The following is a 15,229-nucleotide window of genomic DNA, read 5'->3' on the forward strand; positions in this document are numbered from 1 at the left end:
CACTCAGAACACTCGTATGGTTTCTCTCCTGTGTGGATTCGCAAATGCAACCTGAGAGTTGACCTCTGGCTGAAAGTTTTGCCGCATTCAGTACATTCGTAGGGTTTCTCTCCTGTGTGAGTTCTCATATGAATAATGAGCTGCGAATTCTGGATGAAGGACTTTCCACACTCACTGCACTCATAGCGTTTCTCCCCCGTGTGAATTTTCTGATGTATGATGAGGTTGGATTTCTTGAAGAAGGTTTTTGCACATTCGTTACACTCATAGGGTCGCTCTCCAGTGTGGATTCTCTGATGTGTAGTGAGTTCGAACTTCTGGGCAAATGTTTTCCCACACTCGCTGCATTCATAGGGCTTCTTCTCCATATGCGCTCTCTGGTGTACAATGAGGTTGGACTGGTGTGTAAAAGCTTTTCCACACTCTGGACATTCGAAGGGTTTCTCCCCAGTATGAATTCTCTGATGTTTGATGAGGTTTGCCTTATGGGAGAAGGTTTTCTTACATACATTGCATTCATAGGGTTTTTCTCCAGTATGTATCCTCTTATGACTAATGAGGAGTGACTTAAAGGAGAAAGCCTTGTCACAGTAATTACAAATAAAAGGCTGAACCAGATTTTTAATTTTCTGATGTTTAAAAATGCCTTCTTTATGGCTGAGGACTTTTCCAGTTTTATTATATTCAGAGTACTCGACCCCGGGGTGGATTTTCTCTTGCTTCAGATAGAGCAGTGCTTTTCCAAATCTGCTACATTCATCCACTTTCTTTCTTGCATAGTTTCTATTACTATTAAGTAAGTCTGAATTATATTTCAAAGTTTTTTCATATAGGTCATATTTATAGGGTACTTGTCTTAAAGATATGAAGTCTGTGTTCAGATTAAATGTTTTTCCAATGAGATTACCTCTTTCCTCAATTGGGGTTTGGTTCTTAAGGATTAGGAATTGCTTTGCTGGCTGGTCTGGATTCCTTTGGTCCTTTTTCTCCATCTGGTCATCAGCCTTCCACACCTCTAGGATAGAACACAGTAAAATGTACTGTCAATTCCTTCACTCTGTTACAAATGTTCTATTATAGGGCTTACTGCTTTGGACCCGGTCTCCTAGTATTAAGAAAAAGAACCTGGGGGGCCAGCAGGTGGCGTGATGGTTAAGGGTGCTGACCTCCCACATGGCCAACTGTGGCTCTGGTCCCGGATCTTGGGTTTCTCATAACAGGACACAACTGAACCAAGGCTTTGACTGGAATGTCACGGCCAAATAGTTTTAAGTAAACAAGGTTGATATTTTATGGACACTAATATAAAAAGCCCCTTCAAAATAACTAGCTTGGGCTAGTAGTTTGAAAAACGTGTTAGGTGCATGTGCACACGTGCCCAAAACCTTGAGAGGAGAATGGAAAAGAGAGGACTGCAGCATGCTCACCCCCCTTGAGGTGCTTTCTCACTTTCTCTTTCCCCTTCTCTCTGTCTCCAGAGAGCACACATGTCCTATAGCAAAAAAACCAAAAAACTAGCCTGGTCAGTGTCTAATGGTTTCCTTAGAGTTCCTAGCTTAGGGGTAAATAAAGAATGTGACTTTACTTTTGTTTGTTTTTTCTTTTTTTTAGAGAGAGTTTCAAGCCACTAGGTTTGAGACTTGAACTATAGTTGACTACGTTGGAGTTGAGCGTCTTAACCACTACGCCATCTGCTGACCCTGAAATATAGGTTCGCTCTGGTTTTTCTTTTTTTTTTTTTTAAGACACAAATCTAAAGTTAAATTGAGGATAAGGTTAGGTAGAAATCATAATGTGCCCTAGAAGTGACATTCTGAGTAGGACAAGGGTCCTTTGGCTTTATGAGGTCATGGTGCTTCTGGTTAGAGGGATCAGAATTATACATCCGGGGCCAGCAGGTGGCATGGTCAAGGTGCTGGACTCCCACATGCCCGACCACAGGACAGATGGAAAGAAAGAAAGGAGATGCAGGAGCTAGGACAAAGACTTGAGAGAGTGCGAGCTAAAGGTGGGAGAGGGAAGGAGAGAGACTGATGGAGAGACTGGGAGGGCTGAGGAGAGTGAAACCGAAGATGGTGGGGGCAGATGGAGGGAAGGAGGGGAGGAGAGCAGGGAGGAGAGCAGGAGGAGTGAGTGCGGCCTTACCCACGGAGAGCAGGTTGCTGTAGTTCTCCAGCATCACGTCCATGTACAAGACCCTCTGAGACGGGTCCAGCTGTTCCCATTCCTCCTGGGTGAAGTCCACAGTCACGTCCGTGAATGAGACGGATCCCTGAAATGAGCAGAGGTGGCCATACAGACAGGGTCCATGAAAATGTACTCTTGGGGACCAGCAGATGACGTAGTGGTTATGTCGCTGCACGGAGGTTAAAGTGGCAGGATCCCACAAGGCCAACTTGAGTTCCAGATTTGATGGCTTGAAAATCACACCAGGCCAACGTGTATGTGTGCCCAAAATCCTGAGAGGAGACTAGAAGAGAAGGGACTGCAGAGTGGATGGAAAGGGCCAGAAGATGGCATGGTGGTTAAGGTGCTGGACTACCACATGGCTGACCATGGTTTGAAAACTGGACCCGGCAGCTCGCTTTCTCACTTTCCCTCCCTCTCTCAGTCTCTGTCTCTCTCTGGTACCCTATAACAAATTTTAAAATAATAAAATTAAATAATTATTTTAAGGAAAATAAAAAAGGATGGAAATATACTTTGACAGAATAGCAGCGGAGAAAAAGTGAAACAAGAGATCAGTAATCAGGGGCCAGATGGCGGTGCCTCTCTGAGGCAGACCTACACGGAAGGCTGCCGGTTCACAGCCAGGACTTCCCAGGTACACCAGGCCTCAAGACCTGGTGGGAGGTGCTTGCTCGCTCTCTCTTTCTCTAACTTATAAAAAATAGAGGAATATCTTCATGAACTATGGGTTAAATTTTCTTATAAAATAAAAGGAAACCCATAATCAAAATTAAAAGACTAAGAGCTGGGGCCAGCAGGTGGCGTGGTGGTTGGGGTACTGCACTTCCACGTGGCTAACCGCAGTTTTGGTCTCAGACCTGGCAGCTTGTTTTTTTCACTTTCCTTCTCTCTCTCTGATCAAATTAAGAAATAATAATAATAAATAAAATTCTAAGAATAATTCTTAAAAGTAAAAAGATTAAAAAACCTCAGAGTTCTTTTTTTTAGTTTGTTGTAGGATGTGTGACCTTGCCAGAGACAGACATAAAGACAGAGACAGAGAGAAGGAAAGAGAGACCATCCCCGGGGGAAAGCCGTGCCTCAATCCCCCCTCCTCCACTTTCCTCGTGAGACTTCTGAGCACACATGTACAGGTGCCAGGCATGTTTTCCTAGCTGCTGGGTCTGGCACTCAGACTGCACAGCTGGCCATGTGGGATCCAGCCACCTTAACTTCCATGCCACCTGCTCGCCCCTCAGAGTTCTTCTAAAAATACATCTCTTTTTTTTTTTTTCTTTTGAGAGGTTTTTGCTATAGGGCGTGTACACTCGCCAGAAAGATGGAGAGACAGAGAGACAGAAAGCGAGAAATCATCCCCCAGGGAGGATGGCCACACCGCAATCCCTTCTCCTCCATTCTCCTCTCAGGATCTTGGGGGCATGCACGTGCACACGCCTGGCATGAGTTTAAGCCATCGGGTCCAGGGCTTGAACCATGGTCAACTACATGGCAGTCCAGCGATATAGCCATTATGCCAACTGTTGATCCTCATACTTCTTTTTTTTTAATACTAGAGGGTGTGCACACATGCATGAGAGAAAATAGCCCCCCCCCATGGGGTTCTGTCACACACAAGGCTCCTTGCTCCAATTCTCCATTTACACCCGGCATGAAGCTCTTGGGGCTGGGACTCAAACTCTTGAACCTTGGTCAGTCATGAATCCAGCTTCCTCTTGGCTGTGTCTAACTGTTGCATTTGGGGGACATTTGGACTGTCCTCCGAAATACAGACTTTTTACAACAGTCAAATAATACGAAGCCTGAAACTAAAATGCAAATGCACAGAAAGCAGGCACATGAAAATCGGCAATTCCAAAAGTGTGCATATTACATGCTCGAAGTATTCTACAGAATTCCATTAACACAGACACACGTTATTAAAAGACAGAGCTTTGTAATGCTCGTCACCTTCTAAGGTGAGGACACTGGCTATAATGGTGAAAAGATCTTAGCAGTGAGTGAGGTGACATAAAACGGAGAGCATGTTAGAGAGTGCAAATCCGGGGGCCGGCAGGTGGTGTGGTGGTGAAGGTGCTGGACTCCCACAGGGTCGACCCTCGTTCAAGTTCTGGACCTGGAGGCTTGCTTTCTCACTTTCCCTCTCTCTCACTGTCTGTGTCTTTCTGGAAATATTAAAATAATGACAGTAAAAAAAATAAAAAATTAAAAAAGTACGAATACGTGACAGAGACAGTGAGAAGGAATAAAAGACAGAAATTATTAATATGTATAGCCTGTGTAATATTTTATTTTATTAAAGGTTTATTCTAATTAACTTTCTTTCTTTCTTTCTTTCAATTTTGACCAGGGAGAGAAAGAGAGCGTGCGCACACGCGCATGCGAGAGAAAGTGAGAAAGCAAGCCACCAGGTCCAGGATTCGAACCACAGTCGGCCATGTGGGAATCCAGCACCCTTAACCACCTCGCCACCTGCCAGTCTCACCTGTGTAATATTTTAAAAAATAGTTCTATATATAAAACAAGTAGAAGCAAACATATCAAAATGTTACATATTTATTACTAAATGGTACAATAGCTGATAATTATTAGGTTGAACCATATCGAACTGAGATTCAACTGAACACACAAAAAGGGTCACTTCACACAGTTCAACTGAACAGTACGATTGACTCACTTCCTTAAGTTGTACCTATATTTGTTATCTGTGTAATTTGCACAATAAACTCTGGAAAGTAACTCAAAGAAATGACAACTGAATCCTCAAGGGTTAAGAGGAAAATTTAGACACATGCACATGCTGACCAAGTTTCCTGGCTAGGTAATCTGATCAGTAAGACAAATAGATATAATAAAGTCCTGGGCTTACACAGAAGAAGGCTATATGAAACAACCACAGGCTGATAACCTGTTTGGTCTTGCTTGTTCCTGAGAATACCGTCCAAAACACGATCGGGTCGTCGGGAAAGTCATAAAGCAATTTTACATCGAGAAACACATCATGACTCTCCTGACGACCTAAGATATAAATGTAGAGAACTTCAATGTAGAGACCTCAGGGGAATAAAGAAAATGGTATTCATAATCAATGCGACATGCTCAATTTGCTTTTTGGCTGCTGATATTGATTAGCTATTCTTCCCATATTTTCCTTGAGTTTCAGTCATCTGCACTTTCCCATTTCATTCGTTGGAATCGTACAAACTTCCTCACATACACTGAATAACAAAGTAAGAGATAAAAAACAACTCACCTGGGATTTGTTCATTTTCTGCAGTTTTTGGGTAGAAGCAGAGAATTATGAAGGCAGAACTGGAAAAGAGGAAAAAAGAAGGCACCGTTTTAAACATCTGACCTGTCTCACAACTCCTAGAATAACTTATTTAGAAATCCCTACACATGGGGGTATGGGGGAGGCAGCAGCAGGTGACACAGTGGTTAAAGGCACTGGACTCCCACAAGGCCAACGGCAGTTCAAGTCCTAGACTTGGTGGCTTGCTTTCTCACTTTCCCTCTCTCCTTCTGTCTGATCAAATTGGAAAATAATAAGTAAAGTTAAATAAAGTAATTATTAAAAAAAAAAAAGAAATACCTATGTACCACGTGGGACCATATGCCTTTTCAGAAGGAACAAAAGAATCACACTGGCAGCACCCACCTTCAGTCAAACATTATGAGACACCCCAAAGGGCAAGGCCAAGACGAGCCACAGCCTAGAGACAGACCAATCAGCCAAACCAGTCAACTGCGGAAAGTATCAGCTAGAGAATTTAAAGCAAGTGTGATTCATATACGAAAGGCTTTCATAGAAACAGGAATAAATAAATAGAGAATTTCAGCAGAGATAAAAGCTGCAAGAAAAAAAGGAATGAAAATGCTGAGAAAAAAAGCATGGTAACAGGGACGAAGGATACCTTCCTCAGACTCAGACTCAACAAGTTTCAGCAAATTCGAAGAGAAAACCGAAGATACTTCCCCAACCGAAACACAGTGTGACAATTAGCAAATGGTCTAACAAACATGTAATTGGAATTTCAAAAGGAAAAAGAAGTATTTGAAGACATAATGGCCAAGCTAAAAAAAAACAAAGGATGGCATCAAACCCCAGATCTAAGAAGCTCAGGTAATTTACTAGACAGGATAAGCGCCAAAACCAAAGGAACAAAGGCACACACAGACATTATCATGTCTAAACCACGGAAAAACAACATTAAAGAGAAAGTCTTGCAAGTAGCCAGAAGGGAAAAAAGATACATTACACATAGAGGAACGGAAATTTAAAAATCACAGCTACTGGCCAGCAGGTAGTGTGGAGATTACAGCTATCGCTCCCACGTGGCTGACTGCGTGGTTCGAGTTCCAGACCTAGTGGCTTGAAAATCATACCAGGTGTGTGTGTGCATGCCCCAGATGTCAAGAGGAGACTGGAAGAACTGATGTGGCAAACCCCCCGGGGGATATCTCACTTTCCCACTCTCTCTCTGTCGGAGAACACATACTCCTTATAGCAAAAACAAAAACAAACAGCTATTATTGGGAACCAGCAGGTGGAGGGGTGGCTAAGGTGCTGGATTACCACATGATCAACTGGGATTCAAGTCCTGGATCTGGTGGCACAACAAATAGAGAAACAAATAAATATTAGGGAAAAAATAAATACTTTCCAATCAGAAACTATTCTATACAGTAGCATTTTAAAATTACTTAAAAAAATGGGGGAGGGGGTAGGTCAGCAGGTGGTATGATGGTTAAGGTGTTGGACTCTCACATGGCCAACTGTGGTTTGAGTCCTAGGCCTGGAGGCTTGCTTTTTCACTCCCTCTCTTTCTCTATGTTTCTCTCTGGTCAAATTTAATAACTAACTAACTAAATAAATAAATAAAATGAATAAGTCTCTATAAAACAGAAGAGAAAAAAAGATCAACCTAGAATTCTATAATCAGCAAAAATATCTTTCAAATATGAAGTTGAGGGGCCAGCAGGTGGTGGAGTGGTTAAAGGTGCTGGACTCACACATGGCTAGAGTCCCAGACCTGGTGGCTTGCTTTCTCACTCTCTCTGTGTCTCTCTTTTGCCAAATTTAAATAAATAAATAAATAAAGATAAATATTTCTTAAAAAATAAAAAATAAAGTTGAAGGGACCAGAAGATGGTGTAACAGCTACATTGCTAGACTCCCATGTAGCTGGACCACAGTTCAAGTCCTGGACCTGGTAGCTTAAAACTCATGCCAGGCATGTGGGCACGTGTGCCCCAAATCCTGAGAGAATGGAGGACAAGGTATTGCGCTGTGGTCATTCTCCCAGGGGGTGATTTCTCGCTTTCTGTCTCTCTCATCTCTCCGGCAAGTGAACGCACCCTGCAGCAAAAATCTCTCTTAAAAAAAAAAAAAAAGTTGAAGTGAAAATCTTTTAAAATAAAACTGGAGTGAATTCTTACAAAAAAAACTTGTACTACAAGAAATGTTTACAGAAGGTATGGTGGATGGGGTACTGGACTACCACATGAATGACCTCAGTTCGAGTCCCAGACCTGGTGGCTTGCTTTCTCATTTTTTCTCTTTCTCTCTCTGGTCAAATTTTTAAAAAAAGAAAAAAAAAAAGATGATGAATAAAATTAATTATTTTTAAAAAGATTTATTGGGGACCAGCAGGTGGCACGGTGGTTAAGATGCTGGACACTCCCATATAGCCAACCACGGTTCAAGTCCTGGACCTGATGGTTTGCTTTCTCACCTTCCCACTTTCTCTCTCTCTCTGTCTCTGTCTCTCTCTCTCTCTCTGTGTCTCTCTCTGGTCAAATTAAAATAAAATGAATGAATAAATAAAAAAGAAATAAATAATTTTAAAAACAGATTTATTTATTGGGAGCAGCAGTTTACATAATAGCTATGTTGCTGGACTCCCACGTAGTTGACTGTGGTTCAAGTCCTGGACCCGATGGCTTAAACTCATGCCAGGTGTGTGTACGTGTGTGCCCAAGATCCCGAGAGAAGGGATTGAGCGTGACCACCCCCCCACACACACTTTCTGTCTGTCTAGTGCGCACATGCGCCCTATAGCAAAAACCTCTTGGGATCAGCAGTTAGCATAATGGCTGTGTCACTTAACTCCCATGTAGCCGACCACGGTTCATCTCAGACCTGGTGGCTTAAACTCATCCTGGGTGTGCGTGCGTGCGTGCGTGCCCAAGATCCCGAGAGGAGAATGGAGGGGAAGGGATAGCGGTGTGGCAATCCTCCCTGGGGGGCGATTTCTCGCTTTCTATCTCTCTGTCTGTCTCTGGTCTCTGTCTTTCTGGCGAGCACACGTGCCTTATAGCAAAAACTTCTCACAAAAAAAAAAAGAAAAAAATAACTCTGAAAAAGAAAAAAACTATTTAATATTTTTTAAAAGAATTATTTTATTTAACTTTATTTATTATTATTATTTTCCAGTTTGATCAGAGAGAGACAGAGAAAGAGAAAGAGAGAAAGCAAGCCACCAGTTTGAGACTTGAACTGCGGTTGCCCATGTGGGAGTCTAGTGCCTTTAGCCACCATGCCACCTGCTGGCCTCAGTTTATTATTATTTTGTAATTTGACCAGAGGAAAGTGAGAAAGTGAGAAAGCCAGCCACCAGGTCCAGGACTTGAACAGAACAGTGCTCAGCCACGTAGGAGTCCAGTACCTTAAATATCATGCTGGTCCTTTTTTTCTTTTTTTTAACAAGCAGAAAGAGAACACTTGAAAATAATGATAAAAAGTAAAATGAGGGAACCAGCAGTTGGTGTAATGGCTATGTCGCTGGACTCCCACGTAGTCGACCGCGGTTCGTGTCCCGGACCCGGTGGCTTAAAGCTCACGCCGGGCGCGTGTGCGTGCGTGCCCAAGATCCCGAGAGGAGAATGGAGGAGAAGGGATTGCGGCGTGACCATGCCCCCTGGGGGGTGATTTCTCGCTTTCTGTCTCTATGTCTCTCTCTGTCTGTCTGGAGAGCGCACACGCCCTATAGCGAAAACCTCTCACAAAAAAAAAAAAAAAAAAAGTAAAATGATAAAAAAAATAAGTTTATCTTTGGTGCCAGCAGGTGGCATGGTGATTAGGGGCGCTGGACTCCCATCTGGCCGACCACGGTTCGAGTGCCGGACCTGGAGACTTGCTTCCCCCCCCCTCACTCTTTTATCTGTCTCTGAACAATAAGTAAACAAAGTTAAATAAAATAATTCTTTTAAAAAAAGTCTATATATAATACAAAAACAAGTAACAAAGTATTATTATCATGTACTGTATAAAATTGCATGTGTTACACTTTTCATATAACTGGCAATGTAATAGGTTAATTTACACTAGCATCACCACAAACATTTCCTTCAAGACTTAATTTTCACTCATTGGTTATTTAAAAATGTACTGCGTGGGGCCAGAAGGTGGTATGGTGGTCTGAGTTCCAGACCTGGCAGCTTGAAAATCATGCTAGGCACATATGTTTGTGTGCCCCAAGTCCCGGGAGGAGAATGAAGGAGAAAGGACTGTGGTATGGTCATACCTGAAGGGGGACTTCACTTTCCCTCTCTCTGTCTCTCTCCTCTCTAGTGAGTGCACATGCCCTACGGCAAAAACCTTAAAGAAAAAAAGAAAGAAAAAGAAAAAAGAAGGAAGGGAATTTATTGCTTATTTTTCAAACATGTGGGGATTTTCCAGATCTCTTTCTATTACTGATTGGTGGCTAGTCCGACCAGATGCCACGAAGTTCAAGTCCCAGAGGGTGGCTTGAGAAACACCAGGCACTTGTGTTTGCATGCTCCAAATCCTGGCACGATGGAGAAGAGAAGAGGCTGCAACATGATCATTCCTCATGGGGGGGTGTGCTTTCTCCCTTTGTCTATCTCTGGAAAGTGCATGTACTCTCTGGCAAAATATTAATTAAAAAAAAAAAGTCCCATGATTCTGGTACTTAACCAATCACAATCAACTGGTATCAGGACCAGCAGTTAGCGTAATGGCTATGTCGCTGAACGCCCATGTAGCCAACTGTAGTTTGAGTCTCGGACCTGGTGGCTTAAACTTACTCTGGGCGCGTGTGCATGCGTGCCCAAGATCCTGAGAGGAGAATGGAGGAGAAGGGATTGCGGCGTGGCCATTCTCCCCTGGGGGTGATTTCTCGCTTTCTATTTCTCTGTCCCTCTCTCTCTTCCTGGTGAGTGCACGTGCCCTATAGCAAAACACCTCTTAAAAAAAAAAAAAAATCAACTGGTATTTTTGTTTTTGTTATATATAAAAAAACAAACAAACAAACAAACAAAACTTTTGAAGGCTAGATCTGTAGCCCACTGAATCCTACCGGGTCTGACCGCAGTTTGAATTCTGGCCCTAGGACCTTGGAAAACAAGCTGGGATAAATAATGTATGCCCAAATCCCAAGGGACGGAAAAACAGAGGGAGGGGTTGTGGCATGACCACTCCCCACTCGGGGACGCCTTCTTCTTCCCTCCCGTTTCTCTATCTCTGGTCAAGTGGCATGTCCTCCGACAATTAAAAAATAAACAAATAAAAAAACTGTTGATAATTTTACTGTTTTTATAAATGGCTACATTAAATTAGGGAGATGGACACCTTTATGGAATTGGCTTTTTCTGTAGTCCCAAACACTTGTTCCAGTCCTCTTTTGTTTTGTCAGTAACATTCTATAATTTTCTTTTTTTTTTGGAGAGGTTTTTCGCTATAGGGCGCGTGTGCTCGCCAGACAGACAGAGACATAGAGACAGAAAGTGAGAAATCACCCCCCAGGGGGGATGGTCACGCCGCAATCCCTTCTCCTCCATTCTCCTCTCGGGATCTTGGGCACGCACGCACACGCGCCCGGCGTGAATTTTAAGCCACCGGGTCCGGGACACGAACCGTGGTCGACTACGTGGGAGTCCAGCGACATAGCCATTACGCTAACTGCTGGTTCCCAACATTCTATAATTTTCATAAAATATTTTCTTCTTTTTCTTTATTCTTGTGTAGTATTTTACTGATACCAGAAATGGAATCTTTTTCCCATTACTTTTTACCTTGTTTTTGTTGGTCATTTCCCACTTGCATTTGGAGTTTCTTCCTCCTTTTTTCTTGTGATAAGCTAATGAGCATCTAATTTTTATTGTCTAATATTAACTCTTTCATGTTTACTGCATCTGTACTAATGTCTCCTGGATCATTCCAGATACATGATGGTAATTTTTTTAAAATTTGAAATTGAATGGCAATGAAAATATGACATATTAAAATCTGAGGAATGAGGGACCCGTAGGTAGCACGGTAGTTAAGGTGGCTAGATCCTACATGGCTGACTCCATGGTTCAAATCCTAGACCCAGTGGTCTGGAAAATATGCCAGGTACATATGCATGTGTGCCCAGAATCCTGAGAGGAGAATGGTGGAGAAGGGATTGCAGTGTGGCCATCCCCCCTCTCTGCCTCTCTCCAGTGAGCACATGGCAAAAAAAAAAAAAAATCTTAGAAAAAAAAAGGAAGGCCAACAAGTGGCATGGTATTTAAGTTGCTGGACTCCCACATGGCTGACTGCTGTTCAAGTCCTGGACCCAGCAGCTTAAAAATCGGGTCCCATGGGGCCGGCAGACAGCATGGTGGTAAAGGTGCTGGACATTCCCACATGGCCAACCGTGGTTTGAGTCCCAGACCTGGCAGCTTGCTTTCTCACTTTTTCTCTCTCTCTCTGGTCAAATTAAAACAAATAAAGTTAAATAAAATAATTCTTATTAAAAAAAAAAAGAAAGAAAGAAAATCAGGCCAGGTATGTGTGCATGCATGCGTGCCCACAATCCTGAGAGGAGGATAGAAGAGAAGAGACTGTGGCATGGTCATCCCCCTAAGGGGTGATTTCTCACTTTCTTTCCGTAACTCTCTAGAGAACGAACACAGCCTATGGCAAAAACACAAAACACAAAAAACAAACCTAAAAAAGAAAGGTGAGAGATAAAACTAAAGCAGAATTTAGAGGGCCAATTATAGCATTAAGCTGTTTATATTAGAAAAAATTAACAAATGTCCTCAGCTTATACCTTACAAAACCAAGGGGCAAAAGGTAAATTAAACCCAAAGCAAGCATAAGATGAAAATAATTAAGCTAAAAGTAGAAACCAATGAAACCAGAAGCAAGAAAAGAGAGAAATATAATAAAATTAAAAGTTGGTTACTTGAAAAGGTCAATGTTAAGAACAAGATTCAGCCAAAAATGACAAAAAATGGAAGAAACAACAAAATATAATATTGGGTCATCAGAAAAATCATGCCATATTTTTCCATTTTTCTATGAAAAAAAATGTGTCATGACTTTTCCAACGACCCAATATTTACCAGGTAAAAAAAGAAATATATCCTAGAGTCTTTTTTTTTTTTTTGAGAGGTTTTCGCTATAGGGCGCGTGCACTTGCCAGACAAAGAGAGAGAGACATAGAGATAGAAAGTGAGAAATCACCCCCCAGGGGGGATGGTCACGCCGCAATCCCTTCTCCTCCATTCTCCTCTCGGGATCTTGGGCACACACGCACACGCGCCCGGCGTGAGTTTTAAGCCACCGGCTCTGGGACGCGAACCGCAGTTGACTACGTGGGAGTCCAGTGACATAGCCATTACACTAACTGCTGGTTCCCTGTCCTAGAGTCTTAACTAGTTAACTTTATACAATAAAAGATTAGCCCATATTTTCTTTCCCTCTGGACTAAACATACTTTCTGCACACAGTGACCACACTGTCAAAGCCCTAACTGTTCAACTTTTTAAAAAAATTATTTATTTATTTAATTCCATTTGTTATTATTATTATTATTTTAAATCTGATCAGAGACAAGAGAGAGAAAGGGAGAAAGCAAACCACCAGGTCCAGGACTTGAACCGTGGTCAGCCATGTGGGAATCCAGCACCCTTGACCACCACGCCACCTGCTGGCCCCCTAACTGTTCAGCTTTTGCAAGACAGCCACAAGCAGCGTATGAAGACTGAAAAAGAGAGCCAGGAGTCCTAAAGGCTGTCTTTAGTTCTTCAACCAGAACAGTCCTGACAATACCATCTCACTCTGGACCCTCAAGACTGCCTAGGACCAAGGAAACAGCACCCTCCATCAAAGATGGCATCAGAAAACTGTTCTGGAGAGCTCCGGGATTCCTATTCACAAATCCTCATGTTGTCACATCCCTAACTTGTAATTAAAAACCCTGTTTGGAGCGGCCGCAGGTGGTGTGGTGGTTAAAGGCGTTGGATTCCCACATGGCCGACCCCGGCTCAAGTTCTGAACCTGGTGGCTTGCTTTCTCACTCCATCCCTCCCTCTTCAAACTGGAAAATAATAAAAAAATAAAGTTAAATAATTCTTAAAATAAAATAAAATAAAGCCCTGCTTGGAGCCAGCAGGTGGTAGGATGGTTAAGACAGCTGGACTCCCACATGGCTGGCTACATTAGAGTCCTGGACCCGGTGGCTTGAAAATCATGCCAGGAGAGAGTGGGACATCTGGCTTCTGAGCGGTTACTCCATATTCCCAAGTGACAAAAGAGAGAAGTAAAAATGGGTGATGTGAGAAAGGCAAGATTCTTGTTCAGAAGTGTGCCCAGTGCCACACCGTGGAAAAGGGAGGCAAGCACAAGACTGACCCACATCTCCATGGTCTATCTGGGCGGAAGACAGGTCAGGCCCCTGGATTCTCTTACACAGATGCCAACAAGAACAAAGGCATGCCCTGGGGAGAGGACTCTCTGATGGAGGATTTGGAGAACCCTAAGCAGTACATCCCAGGAACAAAAATGACCTTCGCTGGCATTAAAAAGAAGTCGGAAAGAGCAGAATTGATAGCTTATCTTTAAAAAGCTACTACTGAGTAATAGGTGGCCACTGCCTTATTTACGACAGAACAGAAATGTCTCACCTTTTTTATGTGCACCATATTTAAACTGATCCCCTACACCAGCACTCAGATCACGAATGGCTGACAGGTTATTTTTGTTGGACAATCCTGATTTAAGTAAGACTGGCTTGTGGTTAAATTAATATTGTTGTTATTGTTTTTATTATTTTGATAGTAATTTCAGTTAAGTGCTATCACTATTTGCCCTTTTTAAACATATAATTGGTAATTCATTAGTGATGCTCATCTTTCTACAAAGGTGCTAAATGCCATCTCAAAGGCTACTGGAGATTGGTTTTATTTAGGCTTATACGTGACTGGTTATATGAATACATAAACGCTGGCGAAATCCCTTCACTTCTCAAAAAAAGAAAAAAAAAGTCACGCCAGGTGCATGTGCAAGCGTGCCCAAGATCCCAGGAGAACGGAGACTGGGTTGTGGTGTGGCCAGCCTCTCCGGAGTGACTTTTCATTTTCCTTCTCACTCTCTCTGGCGACGACACGTCAGAAAAAAGCTCTGCTTGCCCCTCAATTGTGGACAAGGTACTGTAAGAGTCTTGGACTTTCCTGCTCTCCCGTTGATATCTTCTGTAACAAAGCCTCTTCGAAACAAACTCACATTGTCTCAGAAATTGGCCTACTGTGCGATTAGGCTCAGTCTGGCCATTTGACACTACCAGTGAGCAAAGACAAAATTTTTGCTACCAATACAACAAAAAGTACCAGCTGACTGCGGACCTTGGGAAAAATCGCTTTCCCTTTACGTCCCCGCTTTCCCTCCTGTTGATAATGAGATCACAACACCAGAAGTCACAGGGAGAAGCGAGGCTTAAATGAAAACACTCTGACAAAGGTCCCAGCTCTCACTGGCGACACTGCAATTATCAGAAACCCGCTGACTTCCAATCTCCCACCAACCTCTCCCCAGACTCAGGCAGGGAGCTCGCCGCATCCGGGGCGTGGCCAGGTGTGCCCGGCCCCGCCCACAACCACGCCCCTCGCCGGCCGGACCCGGTCACGCGCGCGCCCGCCCGGGCTTCCGGACTCGCTCGCGCGCGACCCGAGACCCTTGTCGCCCGTTAGAGGCGCGTCTCCTGACAAAGGGAGGCAAGCAGAGCTCGCAGGCGCCCTCCCCTCCGCCTTCCCCGCCTCCGCACGCACC

General features: G+C 43.3%; 1 protein-coding gene across 1 annotated transcript in view; it reads right to left on the reverse strand.

Moving 5' to 3' along the window:
- The window catches only part of ZFP1 (ZFP1 zinc finger protein), a 16,897-nt gene that overhangs the window by 1,356 nt on the left and 312 nt on the right, over positions 1–15,229 (reverse strand). The window contains 3 exon segments of the mRNA XM_006152636.3: positions 1–1,015; positions 2,146–2,272; positions 5,441–5,499. The exon segment at positions 1–1,015 is cut by the window's left edge and continues 25 nt beyond it. Of these exon segments, the coding sequence (XP_006152698.1) occupies positions 1–1,015; positions 2,146–2,272; positions 5,441–5,455 (1,157 nt within the window). The 5' untranslated portion in view covers positions 5,456–5,499.

The sequence above is a fragment of the Tupaia chinensis genome, unplaced genomic scaffold, assembly GCF_000334495.1.
Source record: "Tupaia chinensis unplaced genomic scaffold, TupChi_1.0 Scaffold000355_1, whole genome shotgun sequence".
NCBI classification, from domain to species: Eukaryota; Metazoa; Chordata; class Mammalia; order Scandentia; family Tupaiidae; genus Tupaia; species Tupaia belangeri.